The sequence below is a fragment of the Pholis gunnellus genome (assembly GCF_910591455.1).
Source record: "Pholis gunnellus genome assembly, chromosome: 15".
Taxonomy (NCBI): domain Eukaryota; kingdom Metazoa; phylum Chordata; class Actinopteri; order Perciformes; family Pholidae; genus Pholis; species Pholis gunnellus.
The window spans coordinates 17,700,601-17,717,987 of NC_136542.1; the positions used below are offsets into that span (position 1 = coordinate 17,700,601).

Below are 17,387 nucleotides of genomic sequence, written 5' to 3' on the forward strand. Positions count from 1 at the left end.
CAGAAATCCGTGTGACTTGTCAGCAGAAAAAATGTTTGACATTATTCTGCAAACTTTAAATGTTCAGCTTTGGACTGCAGAAATATCATCTCTTACATAGCCGCGTAGGATGCACAGCTGATGTTACTGGGGATGGCTCTGGTGGTGGTTAGGCCCACACCCAGTATGTTCAGGTCTGACTGCGTTTGCATGTTCCTCCAGATCTGAACTTGGGTAGTGTTCTCAAACAACTTCAGATCTTGTAGATGGCTAGCCATGAGGCGTTTCACATCGGTCACAGTCAAACCCTGCACATTACAAATGAAACAGTGTGAAGATTGGTCTGAAGTTTTAACATATAAGCAAACGTGAAAATATTGATTTGAAATTTAGAAACTTTTAACCCACAGCTGGCCCAAAGGAAAAGTACTCACAATAAAAGGAATCACATATTTTACAAATTCTTTTGCACTGCGCAAGTACATATAGTATGTTATGTTAAATAGAAAGGATGAAAAATGGCAAAGGATCACATACTGTACTTTGGGATACTTATATAACCTATAACCTAGTAGCCTATAAGTCATTTTGAAGACCTACGGTAACTACAGAAGACAAGATTTAAGATTTATAAATTTATAAATTACAGGAGTCATTGACCATTTCGCATTGAGCATCTGCCAGTGATGGGTGTATGTTCTTCACAACCATTCATGGAATAGATAGATGAGAAGATCAATACCACCCTCTTTATTTTCATCTGATTTCCAGCAAGAAACTAAATATACACATTTCTTTAAATGTCAAACTATTCCTTTAAGTCTTTGATTCAAAATTATACAATCCCTTAATGGGTTCTACTGAGCATCAGACCCTCCCAAATCGATATAGTTTTAAGAGTTAAGTTATGCTAAAGCATCGTCTTGGCTCAATTGCCGCGTATTCTCAATAAAACTACTACATAGATGATGCATGTCCAAAACCCGTTCTGTTGTCAACTCTAGTATCCTTACAGCAGTCACATTAGGATCCAGACTCTGGAAAGTGTCTACGTCCATGCTGATGTTCAGGGTTGATAGTGCTACTATGTCTGACAGAGGTGCCCCACCTATCATGGTAGAGAGGAATACAGGAGATTAGAGAGCAGTTTCACGAGAGAGAGAGAGAAACAGCCGGAATGACAGGTAACATGAATTCTTACCTAGATAGGGACGTATCAAATTGTAATAGGTATTGGAGCTGGAACTCTGTGAGCTGAAGGAAGTGTTACTGATCTCATACAGGACTCTCTTCTGCTCCGATGAACATGACGCCACATGGAGTGGTTTGGCATTTCTGACAAGGTTCAAGGAGACAGTAACATACAGTGTTTAATCTGCATCATTAATCTCAGGGGTCATGTAAAGGCATCTTTTTAAGCTGCATGCTACAACCCACCTGATACTATCTGGGGTGATGGTCTTCAGTGTACTGGTGTCTAACGAGCACACGGAGTCAAAACTGTTCAGCTCAATGCTTCCCAGGGAGTTCTCAGAAGTATTCAGATACTTGGTGATGATTGCTTTGCTCTAAACAACATTAAAGATAACACAGAAAGTGAGCAAACATATACAAGTATGAGTATATTTCATAATATTTGACATAAGACAGTTTTACGATTCAAAATTCTGACATTTTGACGTCTTGATAATCCCTCTACATTGTACCTTTGTTGCCTCCCACGATCCATCATCAGCTTTCATGAGTGCTGCCAGGGTGTCAACTTTAGTGATGTTCCACATGGAGATGTCATAAAGTGACGCCACACGAGACACTGAACCGAGCACCTGAACTTTCTCATCAGAAACACCCGATGGGAATGCCTGGAAGAATAGAGAATGGGGAGTAACACATGGTGGTGAGTGGAAATGAAAATGAAATCATGTAAATAAAAATCCCACCGTATTTCCATATCAATAAATTTATCGAAAAACTCCATTACCAGCGAGGCTGAATGGTGAAGGAATATCTCAATCACACATATCCGAAAGAAAAATTTAAATCCCTCATACTAAGCAACCATTTCATACAAAGAAATTACCTGGTTGAGTTTCATCAGAATTATTTTCTGCAAGTCATCATCGTCCACTTTCTCGCAGATAGAGTTGAGGTTGTCCTTCAGAACAGAGATGTCCAGGCAGTGGTCAAACTGCGTCTGGTCGTAACCAAAGGGGAAGGCATTGTCGCTGACTGTCACCTGGGTGATGTTGCCCACAGTGCAGCCTTGAGGATGATTGACCAATGTGAGGGGGAAAAAAGTAAGTGCTGTTAGACACACGAGTGTATCAATTTGCTTTATGTCATTCTATAAAAATTCACACAAACACATACAAATGCTCACCAGTTTTGTCAAATATTGAACTGTATCAACATCTGCAAAGTAAGAAAAAATAAACCTGTGGCTTTCTGCCTCTTTCATCTTTACCTGCTCCTTGTATTATCTTGCGATCTCTGGTGTGTCGAAACAGCCTCTTGAGCTTGGTCTTCTTCGTCTTTGTTTTCCTCAGTCGGACCATAAAGGTCCTAAGGAACCTTCTCTTTGTTCTCTGCACAAATGAATTGTTTTTTAATGAGGTGTCTCTTAGAAAGTACTTTAAAATCACAAGACTAAACACATTATTGATTTAATTAGCATCAAGAAACAGGTAAAGGTGAAACACATACAGTTTTGATCTGGCCCCAAATGTTTCCTGTTAGATATAGAGGCAGGACACCAAGCTTTAGCAGTGTTTGCTTGTTCCAGGTGGTGACATTCCTGAAAAACAAATGAGAGCATGTTCATATAGTTTGGCTTTCTAACTTGATACCCACTTGGTGAAAAGAGTTGAGCTGGGTGTTGTTAGAAGATGTAAGAGACACTCCTACTTATATGAAGATTAAACATGACAATTAACTTTAGTCTTTGTTATCATTTGACAATTACTCATAAAAGAAATATTGTGTGCAGTAAAAATTGACTGTGGACTCGTAGATATCTGAACGGGAACCTGAAATAAACAGCCTGGTTAGGCTTCTTATTGCCAACAGCTAGGCACTGTAGTTTCTAACAAAGGGTATACAAAATATATTTTCAGCATTTCCTGGATGACAATGGAGCTTGATGGCACAGAGCTGTCAGGTTTTGGTCACAGAGACAATATTTTTTTGTTTAGATCAATATAATGCTGGTGCCGGTCATTTCATGGGATTTGCTGACGTTGATAACAATAGGAAGAATATAGAATATCACAACCCATATCCTTTAATTTGCAGTCTAAATAGCTGTTTATTAATCAAATTATTGTACCCGTATTTTGTTTGCCCAGACAGCAGCATTGTCTCCATGGCAGCCACCTGGCTGTCAGAGAAGTCGGTGCAGACTTGGAGTTTTTCCAGAATTAGAGGATCAGCGTTCTGGATGTAAGAACCGTCCAGAGTGCAGGCCATGTTCCCTAGGACCTCCACATTGTCTCTGCTCAGATTCACACCACTTATTCCCTAGACGGTTAAAAACACAGTATTTCATTTAAAAATGGGCCACAGTATACCATGACAGTCTCACTGGTGATATACATTACACTTACAGTATATGGGAAATGGCAATTCCCTTTCCTGCCATACGAAGAATGTTTTTTATTCCCTCATACATTTTAACAGTACTTATCTGAAACTTTTTCAATGATGCATGTATACATTTTTTTGGTACATCCCAATCGTTGCCATACAATGGTGATTCAAGCTGTTCTTCCAGTTACAACAAGCTGCAGCCTACCCTGTCACCCTTAGCTAAACCAAAGCAAACCTTAATTTGAATGACACTCACCAAGCAGGTCCTGGCTTCACTGAGTAGCAGCGATGCCTTGTTCAAAATACTGGAGGCCACAGAGAAGTCTGCAGCACCCACTGCGGAAAAGTATGACCTGCAGTTGGCCCTCGTGACATCTTTGCTGCTGTAATAATCAGGTATAGAAGGAACATCGATGAGCACATGTATACCATTTAATATCGCAGGCACATCGCGAGACCATTCCAAAAGAAATGCATGGAGACAGACTCACTTTAGGTAGAGAAGCATGTCTGAGGGATAATCTGTGAAGTTCTGGGAGAGGTTGTCTTGGACCAGGTTGTACATGCATGTAAGCTGTAAAAAAGGATGCAAAGACACGGAATTCCACATACTTTAGACTCCATACTACATCGTACTTTTTTTTCTATTCACATATCCAAATTATCTTAATTATAAAATTCAGTTAAGGGGCTTAATTGAATTAATCTTAGTTTCTTATAGATTTAATTTTAATTTACCTGTGTTTCTTTCAGCTGCACCTTGGGCCTCCTTCTCCTCGGCCTACAGGCACGGACCAGCTTTTGGATTCTGGGTTTTTTCATTCTGGAAACTGATGTGCACGTGAATCCTTGCAGAACAGACGGATTAAGCCTTTGGGGATAATGGAAAATCCACAAAACAGGTTAATAGATCGTGAAAAATCTTCCATTGGGAAAATAAATGTTGTGGAGCTTATTCACTTACTCTTCGATGTCAAAGTTTGTTCCATCCAGTGTTCCAAAAAACATGGCGGCCTAAAAGACAGACAGATAAAAACCTAAGTATCTAACTCTTCACAGCAACACTCTATAACTGTGATACATACTATCATACATTGTGGTGTGATTGACAGTGTTGGATGTATTGTGTGAGGAATATGTAAGTGTTTTTCATCTACCTATAGCTTTAATCTGAAAATTGTAAACAGCACAGACTTTGGGGAAAACAACATAGGACCTTGAGGACAGTCCCTGTGGGCTGTGTGTTTTAAATTGACCCTGGATTAGACTTTTTTAAGATTATTTTTTGGGCATTTTTCACCCTTAATGGACAGGTGAAAGTGTAGAGGCAGACTGGAAATGGGGAGAGAGAGAGAAGGGTATGAAATGTAACAACAGTCTTGCAGCTGGAATCGACCGGGGACACTGCAGTTACAGTATATGTTGCATGCACGACGTACATACTTTTTCCTCACTGGCAGAATATTATTGTAAGTGGAAGTTTGCGGGATGTTGATCAGTATCTTTCAGATGGTAATCACCTCAAAATTCAAAAGGATTTTTACTTTCAGTGAGAAGTCACACTGTGTGCTAAATGTAAATTCCCTATAATGTAATATCTGTAGCTTCAGTCTGAATATATCGGCAAAAACTTGCCTCAAATTTATTCTGTTCTGTGTTTATAGCCACATACTGACCTGATCTGCCGTCCACTGCTTTCTGTTAATCACACTGGTCTCCACAGTCTCTGCAGACAGTACCAGCAGGGATGGTGGAATCTCAGCTGCCATAGCATCAGGGACATTCCGCACCACGCTGGCTGCACTTGTGTTCAAAGAAATGATCTACCAGGGAATTAAATAGAGTTAAAACCCCGATCAGAAATGATCTCAAAACTCCTGAAAGTGAATACATATAAAACATGTACTGCGTTCTGGGGTTCTTGAATGCTATTTCTGCATTTACACACATTTATATCAACCGGGCATGTGTAACACATTATAATAGAAGTACACATAAAATCCACAAAAATGAGAGCACTGTGAGCACTGAGCAATATCTGCCGGGCTAGCTGGCGGGGGGGAAAGTATGTTTTTACACTCTGATTTACTTGTATGCGCTCTGTATAAAAATACCGTAAAATAGGAATCCTAGTATCAAATGAGTTTTCATCCTAATCTTAGATCAGCAACGGCTGCAATGCTGGGATAGAATCAAAAGTTAACTTGTACCTTTTGGACGAAGGTCTGTTGGACGACTGTGGGGGCCGTCAGCATGTTGGAAACAAAGGTGCTGCTCTGGGAGATGTTGAATAGCTCAGACGCTGGGATTTGTTTAATTGAGCCTGAAGGAACTCCAGCAATGAGTGTGCCGAGGGATTCCAGGGAGGCTCCACTGTTGATCTGTTGGATACATTTGCATTTATCAAAGTCATGGTCAGCAAAGTGGCATATGCGTGTACGTCAGGGCCATTTCATGAAACCACGCTGAACCAAACACAGAACACTACTTGTTAAACACGCTTAAAAGCGTTGAAGACATCTCATGATTATCAGCCATGTTAAGCGAACAATAAAGCCTTTACCAGGAAGCCTGAGGCAGTCATGGCTTGGATGATTGTGGTGGACTGCTCCTGGTTCCAGGTGCTGACTGACTTCAGGGTGGACAAAGTGGAAATCAGCACTGACGGGGGAATTGACGTGATCTGGCTGCTGGTCAGGCCTGAGGTGGCACTGCCCAGGGTCACAATCGTCTCTGCTGTGAAGGTCTGGATGTTGGCTGCCAGAGCAGCAGACACCTTTAGAATAAAACACACCCAGTTACGAGAAACATCAACTGAGGACATTTTACTTTAGTTGAAATGATATGTCAAAGAAAGATGTGAAGAGAATCATGCACAATTATCAGAAAGACGTAGACCAAGAGTTGTTTTGAGGTTTTAGCCATAAAAAGAGTTCTCAAAAAAACTCAATCTGTGTTTCTATGTAGACATAATCAGAGCTGGTACCTCAGGATCCTCTGTTCCATTGCAGAATTCCCTCAGCTCCTTCAAGATGAGTATGGTATCAGATTCATTCAAAGAAGAATATGCCGCACTTGGGACCTCAGAAGAGCATATGAAAAGGCCTGGAACCCTAGATGAAAAGTAAATATAGACGTTTTAATTCATGGATACATATATTTACCCACTAAATAATATATATATATATATATATATATATATATATAATATATACTGCACACATCACACAATTACATATTTTCTCAATTTGGTGGATACTCACTTCAGAGGGCTAACGGTTGGGTGGAATGCAAAAAGTTCTGAGACGTAGTAGTCTGTTACATTTTGTGGGATTGCTGTGTTGTTGAACAGCTCCAGGTTGGCTTGGTCCACCAAGAAAACTTTAGCCTTTAAAAATATATCAACACATACGTGAATACATTTTTATTAATGCCTTTGGTTTTCTCAGCCTTAACTAAAAGGTATTGAAAATAAAACAATAAATAGATTTAAACAAAACTAGCTTACCAATGTGAAAGCTATGGCTGGTGTGATTAAATAAACAACTTCTATATTTTGTGAAAGCATTAACTTGAAATAAGTTGTATAGAGTGGATATCAGGACATACTTGACTGGTGGAGATGAAGGTGGTGAGATCTTCCACAGTGACAAATTTCACAAAGTCCCCGATGTAATTGACAAACCAGGCGGTAGAATTGAGTTCTGCATCACTGGCATTGTAGCATCTGGTTTCAGAGCCTACGAAAGAGGGAAAAATATAGTTGGGTATGGACACTTCTCCACCTACAGCAAATGACAAATCATTTAAAAAAACCTCAAGCAAACTCTTGATGTTGAAACATTTATAATTGTAGCTGTGTGCACTGCACCTAGAGAAAGTTAGACTCAGCATGGATAGTCAGATCCTTTAGATCAACATCCATTGTACATTTGCTCAAAACTGCATCTTACCGGTTCTCAGGTAGGTGCTGATGGTGGTGTATACATCAGCCTGTCCAAACTCAGAGTTGTATGTGAAGTTCTTTCCCATTACAGAGACCCTATTGAAAGGAAGATAACGCAAATTTAATGATGGCCATGAGCTTGCTGACACTCTGAAAAGATGAGACTTACAGTTTCTGGAAGGCCAAACATGAAGCATTCTGCACTTTGTTGGGACTGATGAGGCTCTTGCTGAGGAATCTAAGATAGTTTCTCAACCGCAGGTCGAACCAGGAATCCACTTCGGATCTGCTGTTGCTGCTCAGCGCCAAAGGCCAGACACAGGGAAGGGTCACCATCTTCACATCATCTGGAACATCCTCCTAATGGCACACATATGTATTTACATGTTTAATGAAAGACTGGTGTAAATTCTGTCATTTACAGATGATCAAATTAAGTATTACATAAAAATACTGTCTATGGTGAATCAATCATCATATGAATGCTGCTAACAGCAACATGTGGCATGTTTCATCAGTAATAATGTATGTTATATGGCACCATTCAGATATTGGACATACATTTTCTAGGAAGGCACGAGTGTTGTTGTAGTTGTTGAAGATGACACAGATGTCAGAGTTGTTACCAATCACATTGGGTTGGCTGAGGAACTGACGCAGCTCGGAGGTGCTGATGGTACTTAGGACCTAAAAGAATAAAAAGAAATGTGGATATTACTGCTGGAATAGCACAACATCTGTGGGAATTTGCATTAAAGCTATCACCAGGTGGTGACTCTAATTTAGCCATCTGTGTGGGAATTTAAATACAAGTGTTGTTTTGTAATATTATTACCTCTGACTCGCGTGTCTGTGGCAGAAGTGATGTGAACGTGGACACATCTGGAAAACCAAAGCTGAGGAAGGTGCTTCTCAGATAGATGTAGAAGCTTCCACCACTGTAACACTTGAGGGGCGTTGAATCTGTTTTAAACACAAATTGAATTACTACGTACCAGAATACAGAATAATCTTAATTCAAATAATAATTACATTTTTAACTTTGGGAACATATTGCCAGAAAACAAATATTCTGAAAGAAATTTTCTTTTGATGTCATGATGTCTGACGCAAACCTTGGAGGGAGAGGATGGTTGCTTTGTAGATCTCCTGTTGGGTGTTGTTGCTGAGTGTCAAGTGTTGTGTGTCCAGCAATGTAATCCTAAATTCAGATTAAAATCAGTCTAAAGCAATTATGCACATCATCACAATCATAGATCATAACCCCAACGAAATAAATTCTTACATCTCTTGGCTGCTGTTGCAACTCCTCTTGTTCACAATGTTGAATAATGGTGTCACTAAGCTGGGAGAGAGGTTAACCAGGAGAGGTCTCAGTCGAACCCTCAGCCACAACAAGAACTCGGTGTCATTGATAGCTGGAGAGGACAGATTCCCTCTGTCAAACACTGCCTGGAGAAAGGCAGATTTCACCTCCACTGTGTAGTTGGCTGGGTGGATCTGGGGGAATTTAACATAGCATTCATAAGAGGGTGAAATAAATTGTTGACATGATAGTAAAAATGGTAGGAATCATGTTACCATTCATAAGTTATCTAACTCTATAAAAAGTCAAATATATGTTTTCTCTTGTTGCTTTTGAAATCCAACTGGAGATACTGTACAGAACTCCTTTTTGCAGGTATCCAGTAATGCCCCTTTATTGTTAAGCCTCTGGGAAGCAGGCAGCGACCTCTAGGTTGGAAAAGTTAAGCCAATGCAAAAGTACCTCAACTTGCATTCTTTTAAATGGCCAGCAGGGGCGACTCCTCTGGTTGCAAAAATAAGTCAGATTGTATAGAAGTCAGTGAGAAAATGACCCTACTTCTCACTTTATTTACTACCTCAGCAAACATTGTAAACATGGCTGTATATTTTGTGTCTTGTGTGCACGAGATAATAACTTTTCCCTGCAAGATAATTGCGCTAAAAAGTTAAATAAATAGCCCCTGACAGGACTTTATGGGCTACAACTTATCAGCACCACAAACTTCAGCCTCCAAAATTATCATTAAGTGGATTCAACATCTCTCTAAAACAGTTTATCATAACCTTATTGAAGTGAGGATTTATTGCAGAGCTGTCGTATTACACGACATTATTTTAGCTATGAAGACATTTCAGTGTTTAATGTTGCAAAAAAGAAGAAGTGTGTTTCAGTTCAACTTTGATGTGTGTATATAATGCAAAAAAGAAAGTGTCAGCTGTACAGATGTTTACCTCAATGGCTGGTGAGACTATGTCAAAGAAAGCACCAAAGTCAACAGGATCGATTTCTGTCATGATTTGTATCACATCTTGCTTTGTCTTCAGCTGTGAGGGAGTCGCTGCGCGCTGGGCCAGAGTCAGAAGATCTTCCTAAAAGTGACAAGCAGCATTTCAGAAAGTTAACACTTACAGTGGAAGGGCATGCAGTTGTATGCTTAGGTTAAACAATGGACCACCCAGTCTGCCAATTTAGACCTTTTTAATAGTGTAAAATATAATTTGTCTTAAAGGTATAAAAGCAAGTGATATCTAATGGCAAAGCACAAATAATGGCTTGTTTACCTGCCAAATTAATAAATGTGTTTCACGCTTTCGGTTATTTTGCTGACCTGAGTAAATCGTAATATTGGTACTGGTTGCAGCTGACCTGTAGAATTATTTAGTGTTTAATATATAATGAATTCAGCTTTGGTTATTTTATTATTATTTTTCTATTTATTATTATTACACACATGAACCACTCTGACTGCAGCAGAATTCCTGTCCACCCACCTGATCTACGTACATAAATACACACACATACTCACACACGTGATTGATATCTAACAGGTTGCAACTTATCAATAAGGCGTTTTGGTTGCTCTGTAGAAAAATATAATATGGAAATATTGTTGGCTTCTGCTGTTTGAGGATTTAGCCCACAACAATTTGGAGTTTTGTTCTTTGGGGATTTTGTTCATCATATATTTCAGAAAAATGGTGAGTAAATTTGAACTATTAAAGAATACGCTCTTCGTCAGTTAGGGTTAGGGTTAGGGTTACAGACGTTACTTGGTCTCTGGCCGATGGTCGCTACTTACACTGTAGTTGGCATTGAGGGCTTGCAGGTCCTGCAGGGTTGCAAATCCAGAGAAGCTGCCAAGATTTACCTGTAGCCACGATTTATTATCTCTGATAAGTGAGACACAGCCAGGATCTGCAAAGAAGACAGAAACAAAGTCATTGTCAAGGTATAACCACTACGTGATTTTCGAGACCGTACCAATTTGAGCCTGAGCGCCTGCCTGTACCTGATAAGTCATTTCTTGAAAGGAAGGGCTTGATGAAATGAGTGAAGACTGCTTGCTGTCTTTCTGTGTCCATGGATGCCCTTTGGCTGCTGAATGCCCGGATGCTAAATTTGAAAGAAGGCTTTTAATACCTTAACAATTACAAAACAGCGTGTTCCTCTGCAATCTTCTTCACAGTGGAGCAATATATCAGATATGTGCTTACACAGTCTGGTAGGTATGGCAGCTGAAGTTCTTGGAGCTTAGGCAGAATAGGAAGTTGGGGGATGGAGAGGCCAGAAACGGACGAATCTTTGTCTGGAACCAGCCCCTGACAAAGGCACCACTCTGCAGTTGTGCCTGGCTGAAGTTGGCTATTGTCACCTCCCCAAGAGCCTCAAGCGCATGTGACAAGGACGGGTTGCTGTTGTTGGGGGCCTGGAATTGAAAAAAAACAATTTCGGTTTGACAACAAATTCCCACGGGGAAACACCAATTGTGTGACATTTTGGGATTGGATGTACCATGCTGGCGTATGTCTCAAGAGCCTGGTCTAGTGCCGCAGAAGCTTTTTGGAAGAGAAGCTTCCAGATCTCTACGGGGTATGTCCTTTGGCTTTCCAGTGAGCAGTTCATCAGTGTGGCCAAGTTGCTGGCTGTGAGATGTGTAGCCTTGGAAAAAATGAGAAAATAAATAAAACAAACATGTTCAGAGCTCATGGAGATTACTATCAGGAGGGTAATGTAGCAAAAGCCACATCTTGGTCTGGGATTTACAGCTTACATATAACAGTCTTACCGAGGAACAGGCATGCTCAGTGATGGAAACATTGCACAGGGCTTCAGAGGAATTGCCAACAGGCAGGGTTTGTTCGAGTTGTGATCTGAAGAGAAGAATAAAAAAGTAAACCATTGTCACCTTAGTTAGATTGTGTAAGAGAACTTTACCTACACAAACCCAGCATCAGACAAAACAGTAACCCACCTATTAACTCCATAACAGATGACGTCTTCTGTGAAAAGACAATAGTCGTGTATCAGATATTGTACTTTCAGAATGCGATCTCGTCATCAAAGTTGAAATATCTGGTAACATAGAGACTTACCATCAACTGGGGTCACCTTGCACTGGAGACAAGCAAAGCATAATTGTTAGTCTGGTAGCAAAAGCTACTTAAAGTTAAAATACATCGAACGGCATCATTATCAAAGTTTGTGTGCCAAAATTGTGTCCTTGTACATTTTGATCAAATATTGTAAAACCCATCAGTACTCCCATAGAAATGAACTCACCATGAAGGAATCTGGAACTGAGCAACCTGTTTAACAAAATATTGAAATGAAGGCAGGGCATGAGTACAGCTATCATCACACTCGTGGCAATGGGCAAATCTAAAAAGGTTTATCAGCAGAGCATTTGGCCACTTACGTGAGAATGTCTCGTTGAGGGACATTATGCTTGCTCTCACACCATGTGAAATGTGCTCGGGCAGGGATTCCAAACTTTGCTCAAGACCAGTGAGTCTGAAGGAAGAAAACAGAAATCCGTGTGACTTGTCAGCAGAAAAAATGTTTGACATTATTCTGCAAACTTTAAATGTTCAGCTTTGGACTGCAGAAATATCATCTCTTACATAGCCGCGTAGGATGCACAGCTGATGTTACTGGGGATGGCTCTGGTGGTGGTTAGGCCCACACCCAGTATGTTCAGGTCTGACTGCGTTTGCATGTTCCTCCAGATCTGAACTTGGGTAGTGTTCTCAAACAACTTCAGATCTTGTAGATGGCTAGCCATGAGGCGTTTCACATCGGTCACAGTCAAACCCTGCACATTACAAATGAAACAGTGTGAAGATTGGTCTGAAGTTTTAACATATAAGCAAACGTGAAAATATTGATTTGAAATTTAGAAACTTTTAACCCACAGCTGGCCCAAAGGAAAAGTACTCACAATAAAAGGAATCACATATTTTACAAATTCTTTTGCACTGCGCAAGTACATATAGTATGTTATGTTAAATAGAAAGGATGAAAAATGGCAAAGGATCACATACTGTACTTTGGGATACTTATATAACCTATAACCTAGTAGCCTATAAGTCATTTTGAAGACCTACGGTAACTACAGAAGACAAGATTTAAGATTTATAAATTTATAAATTACAGGAGTCATTGACCATTTCGCATTGAGCATCTGCCAGTGATGGGTGTATGTTCTTCACAACCATTCATGGAATAGATAGATGAGAAGATCAATACCACCCTCTTTATTTTCATCTGATTTCCAGCAAGAAACTAAATATACACATTTCTTTAAATGTCAAACTATTCCTTTAAGTCTTTGATTCAAAATTATACAATCCCTTAATGGGTTCTACTGAGCATCAGACCCTCCCAAATCGATATAGTTTTAAGAGTTAAGTTATGCTAAAGCATCGTCTTGGCTCAATTGCCGCGTATTCTCAATAAAACTACTACATAGATGATGCATGTCCAAAACCCGTTCTGTTGTCAACTCTAGTATCCTTACAGCAGTCACATTAGGATCCAGACTCTGGAAAGTGTCTACGTCCATGCTGATGTTCAGGGTTGATAGTGCTACTATGTCTGACAGAGGTGCCCCACCTATCATGGTAGAGAGGAATACAGGAGATTAGAGAGCAGTTTCACGAGAGAGAGAGAGAAACAGCCGGAATGACAGGTAACATGAATTCTTACCTAGATAGGGACGTATCAAATTGTAATAGGTATTGGAGCTGGAACTCTGTGAGCTGAAGGAAGTGTTACTGATCTCATACAGGACTCTCTTCTGCTCCGATGAACATGACGCCACATGGAGTGGTTTGGCATTTCTGACAAGGTTCAAGGAGACAGTAACATACAGTGTTTAATCTGCATCATTAATCTCAGGGGTCATGTAAAGGCATCTTTTTAAGCTGCATGCTACAACCCACCTGATACTATCTGGGGTGATGGTCTTCAGTGTACTGGTGTCTAACGAGCACACGGAGTCAAAACTGTTCAGCTCAATGCTTCCCAGGGAGTTCTCAGAAGTATTCAGATACTTGGTGATGATTGCTTTGCTCTAAACAACATTAAAGATAACACAGAAAGTGAGCAAACATATACAAGTATGAGTATATTTCATAATATTTGACATAAGACAGTTTTACGATTAAAAATTCTGACATTTTGACGTCTTGATAATCCCTCTACATTGTACCTTTGTTGCCTCCCACGATCCATCATCAGCTTTCATGAGTGCTGCCAGGGTGTCAACTTTAGTGATGTTCCACATGGAGATGTCATAAAGTGACGCCACACGAGACACTGAACCGAGCACCTGAACTTTCTCATCAGAAACACCCGATGGGAATGCCTGGAAGAATAGAGAATGGGGAGTAACACATGGTGGTGAGTGGAAATGAAAATGAAATCATGTAAATAAAAATCCCACCGTATTTCCATATCAATAAATTTATCGAAAAACTCCATTACCAGCGAGGCTGAATGGTGAAGGAATATCTCAATCACACATATCCGAAAGAAAAATTTAAATCCCTCATACTAAGCAACCATTTCATACAAAGAAATTACCTGGTTGAGTTTCATCAGAATTATTTTCTGCAAGTCATCATCGTCCACTTTCTCGCAGATAGAGTTGAGGTTGTCCTTCAGAACAGAGATGTCCAGGCAGTGGTCAAACTGCGTCTGGTCGTAACCAAAGGGGAAGGCATTGTCGCTGACTGTCACCTGGGTGATGTTGCCCACAGTGCAGCCTTGAGGATGATTGACCAATGTGAGGGGGAAAAAAGTAAGTGCTGTTAGACACACGAGTGTATCAATTTGCTTTATGTCATTCTATAAAAATTCACACAAACACATACAAATGCTCACCAGTTTTGTCAAATATTGAACTGTATCAACATCTGCAAAGTAAGAAAAAATAAACCTGTGGCTTTCTGCCTCTTTCATCTTTACCTGCTCCTTGTATTATCTTGCGATCTCTGGTGTGTCGAAACAGCCTCTTGAGCTTGGTCTTCTTCGTCTTTGTTTTCCTCAGTCGGACCATAAAGGTCCTAAGGAACCTTCTCTTTGTTCTCTGCACAAATGAATTGTTTTTTAATGAGGTGTCTCTTAGAAAGTACTTTAAAATCACAAGACTAAACACATTATTGATTTAATTAGCATCAAGAAACAGGTAAAGGTGAAACACATACAGTTTTGATCTGGCCCCAAATGTTTCCTGTTAGATATAGAGGCAGGACACCAAGCTTTAGCAGTGTTTGCTTGTTCCAGGTGGTGACATTCCTGAAAAACAAATGAGAGCATGTTCATATAGTTTGGCTTTCTAACTTGATACCCACTTGGTGAAAAGAGTTGAGCTGGGTGTTGTTAGAAGATGTAAGAGACACTCCTACTTATATGAAGATTAAACATGACAATTAACTTTAGTCTTTGTTATCATTTGACAATTACTCATAAAAGAAATATTGTGTGCAGTAAAAATTGACTGTGGACTCGTAGATATCTGAACGGGAACCTGAAATAAACAGCCTGGTTAGGCTTCTTATTGCCAACAGCTAGGCACTGTAGTTTCTAACAAAGGGTATACAAAATATATTTTCAGCATTTCCTGGATGACAATGGAGCTTGATGGCACAGAGCTGTCAGGTTTTGGTCACAGAGACAATATTTTTTTGTTTAGATCAATATAATGCTGGTGCCGGTCATTTCATGGGATTTGCTGACGTTGATAACAATAGGAAGAATATAGAATATCACAACCCATATCCTTTAATTTGCAGTCTAAATAGCTGTTTATTAATCAAATTATTGTACCCGTATTTTGTTTGCCCAGACAGCAGCATTGTCTCCATGGCAGCCACCTGGCTGTCAGAGAAGTCGGTGCAGACTTGGAGTTTTTCCAGAATTAGAGGATCAGCGTTCTGGATGTAAGAACCGTCCAGAGTGCAGGCCATGTTCCCTAGGACCTCCACATTGTCTCTGCTCAGATTCACACCACTTATTCCCTAGACGGTTAAAAACACAGTATTTCATTTAAAAATGGGCCACAGTATACCATGACAGTCTCACTGGTGATATACATTACACTTACAGTATATGGGAAATGGCAATTCCCTTTCCTGCCATACGAAGAATGTTTTTTATTCCCTCATACATTTTAACAGTACTTATCTGAAACTTTTTCAATGATGCATGTATACATTTTTTTGGTACATCCCAATCGTTGCCATACAATGGTGATTCAAGCTGTTCTTCCAGTTACAACAAGCTGCAGCCTACCCTGTCACCCTTAGCTAAACCAAAGAAAACCTTAATTTGAATGACACTCACCAAGCAGGTCCTGGCTTCACTGAGTAGCAGCGATGCCTTGTTCAAAATACTGGAGGCCACAGAGAAGTCTGCAGCACCCACTGCGGAAAAGTATGACCTGCAGTTGGCCCTCGTGACATCTTTGCTGCTGTAATAATCAGGTATAGAAGGAACATCGATGAGCACATGTATACCATTTAATATCGCAGGCACATCGCGAGACCATTCCAAAAGAAATGCATGGAGACAGACTCACTTTAGGTAGAGAAGCATGTCTGAGGGATAATCTGTGAAGTTCTGGGAGAGGTTGTCTTGGACCAGGTTGTACATGCATGTAAGCTGTAAAAAAGGATGCAAAGACACGGAATTCCACATACTTTAGACTCCATAATACATCGTACTTTTTTTTCTATTCACATATCCAAATTATCTTAATTATAAAATTCAGTTAAGGGGCTTAATTGAATTAATCTTAGTTTCTTATAGATTTAATTTTAATTTACCTGTGTTTCTTTCAGCTGCACCTTGGGCCTCCTTCTCCTCGGCCTACAGGCACGGACCAGCTTTTGGATTCTGGGTTTTTTCATTCTGGAAACTGATGTGCATGTGAATCCTTGCAGAACAGACGGATTAAGCCTTTGGGGATAATGGAAAATCCACAAAACAGGTTAATAGATCGTGAAAAATCTTCCATTGGGAAAATAAATGTTGTGGAGCTTATTCACTTACTCTTCGATGTCAAAGTTTGTTCCATCCAGTGTTCCAAAAAACATGGCGGCCTAAAAGACAGACAGATAAAAACCTAAGTATCTAACTCTTCACAGCAACACTCTATAACTGTGATACATACTATCATACATTGTGGTGTGATTGACAGTGTTGGATGTATTGTGTGAGGAATATGTAAGTGTTTTTCATCTACCTATAGCTTTAATCTGAAAATTGTAAACAGCACAGACTTTGGGGAAAACAACATAGGACCTTGAGGACAGTCCCTGTGGGCTGTGTGTTTTAAATTGACCCTGGATTAGACTTTTTTAAGATTATTTTTTGGGCATTTTTCACCCTTAATGGACAGGTGAAAGTGTAGAGGCAGACTGGAAATGGGGAGAGAGAGAGAAGGGTATGAAATGTAACAACAGTCTTGCAGCTGGAATCGACCGGGGACACTGCAGTTACAGTATATGTTGCATGCACGACGTACATACTTTTTCCTCACTGGCAGAATATTGTTGTAAGTGGAAG

At 40.0% G+C, this 17,387-nt stretch overlaps 1 protein-coding gene across 1 annotated transcript in view; it reads right to left on the reverse strand.

Annotated features, from left to right (window-relative positions):
* LOC306707331 (uncharacterized protein) overlaps window positions 1-17,387 on the reverse strand; it is a 141,448-nt gene that overhangs the window by 100,884 nt on the left and 23,177 nt on the right. The window contains exons 69-116 of the mRNA XM_079174724.1: window positions 16,872-16,921; window positions 16,646-16,778; window positions 16,399-16,481; window positions 16,164-16,290; window positions 15,648-15,838; window positions 15,026-15,116; window positions 14,787-14,907; window positions 14,403-14,584; window positions 14,029-14,184; window positions 13,760-13,890; window positions 13,524-13,657; window positions 13,336-13,430; window positions 12,440-12,630; window positions 12,235-12,329; window positions 12,099-12,124; window positions 11,912-11,933; window positions 11,791-11,818; window positions 11,605-11,689; window positions 11,331-11,477; window positions 11,033-11,244; window positions 10,828-10,931; window positions 10,618-10,733; window positions 9,770-9,907; window positions 8,796-9,010; window positions 8,626-8,711; window positions 8,346-8,473; window positions 8,072-8,197; window positions 7,680-7,870; window positions 7,518-7,606; window positions 7,174-7,304; window positions 6,828-6,952; window positions 6,551-6,677; window positions 6,128-6,340; window positions 5,775-5,945; window positions 5,241-5,387; window positions 4,529-4,578; window positions 4,303-4,435; window positions 4,056-4,138; window positions 3,821-3,947; window positions 3,305-3,495; window positions 2,683-2,773; window positions 2,444-2,564; window positions 2,060-2,241; window positions 1,686-1,841; window positions 1,417-1,547; window positions 1,181-1,314; window positions 993-1,087; window positions 97-287 (exon numbers count right to left, since the gene is read on the reverse strand). Coding sequence (XP_079030850.1) covers window positions 97-287; window positions 993-1,087; window positions 1,181-1,314; window positions 1,417-1,547; window positions 1,686-1,841; window positions 2,060-2,241; window positions 2,444-2,564; window positions 2,683-2,773; window positions 3,305-3,495; window positions 3,821-3,947; window positions 4,056-4,138; window positions 4,303-4,435; window positions 4,529-4,578; window positions 5,241-5,387; window positions 5,775-5,945; window positions 6,128-6,340; window positions 6,551-6,677; window positions 6,828-6,952; window positions 7,174-7,304; window positions 7,518-7,606; window positions 7,680-7,870; window positions 8,072-8,197; window positions 8,346-8,473; window positions 8,626-8,711; window positions 8,796-9,010; window positions 9,770-9,907; window positions 10,618-10,733; window positions 10,828-10,931; window positions 11,033-11,244; window positions 11,331-11,477; window positions 11,605-11,689; window positions 11,791-11,818; window positions 11,912-11,933; window positions 12,099-12,124; window positions 12,235-12,329; window positions 12,440-12,630; window positions 13,336-13,430; window positions 13,524-13,657; window positions 13,760-13,890; window positions 14,029-14,184; window positions 14,403-14,584; window positions 14,787-14,907; window positions 15,026-15,116; window positions 15,648-15,838; window positions 16,164-16,290; window positions 16,399-16,481; window positions 16,646-16,778; window positions 16,872-16,921 — 6,092 coding nt within the window. The remainder of the gene's footprint in view (window positions 1-96; window positions 288-992; window positions 1,088-1,180; window positions 1,315-1,416; window positions 1,548-1,685; window positions 1,842-2,059; window positions 2,242-2,443; window positions 2,565-2,682; window positions 2,774-3,304; window positions 3,496-3,820; window positions 3,948-4,055; window positions 4,139-4,302; window positions 4,436-4,528; window positions 4,579-5,240; window positions 5,388-5,774; window positions 5,946-6,127; window positions 6,341-6,550; window positions 6,678-6,827; window positions 6,953-7,173; window positions 7,305-7,517; window positions 7,607-7,679; window positions 7,871-8,071; window positions 8,198-8,345; window positions 8,474-8,625; window positions 8,712-8,795; window positions 9,011-9,769; window positions 9,908-10,617; window positions 10,734-10,827; window positions 10,932-11,032; window positions 11,245-11,330; window positions 11,478-11,604; window positions 11,690-11,790; window positions 11,819-11,911; window positions 11,934-12,098; window positions 12,125-12,234; window positions 12,330-12,439; window positions 12,631-13,335; window positions 13,431-13,523; window positions 13,658-13,759; window positions 13,891-14,028; window positions 14,185-14,402; window positions 14,585-14,786; window positions 14,908-15,025; window positions 15,117-15,647; window positions 15,839-16,163; window positions 16,291-16,398; window positions 16,482-16,645; window positions 16,779-16,871; window positions 16,922-17,387) is intronic.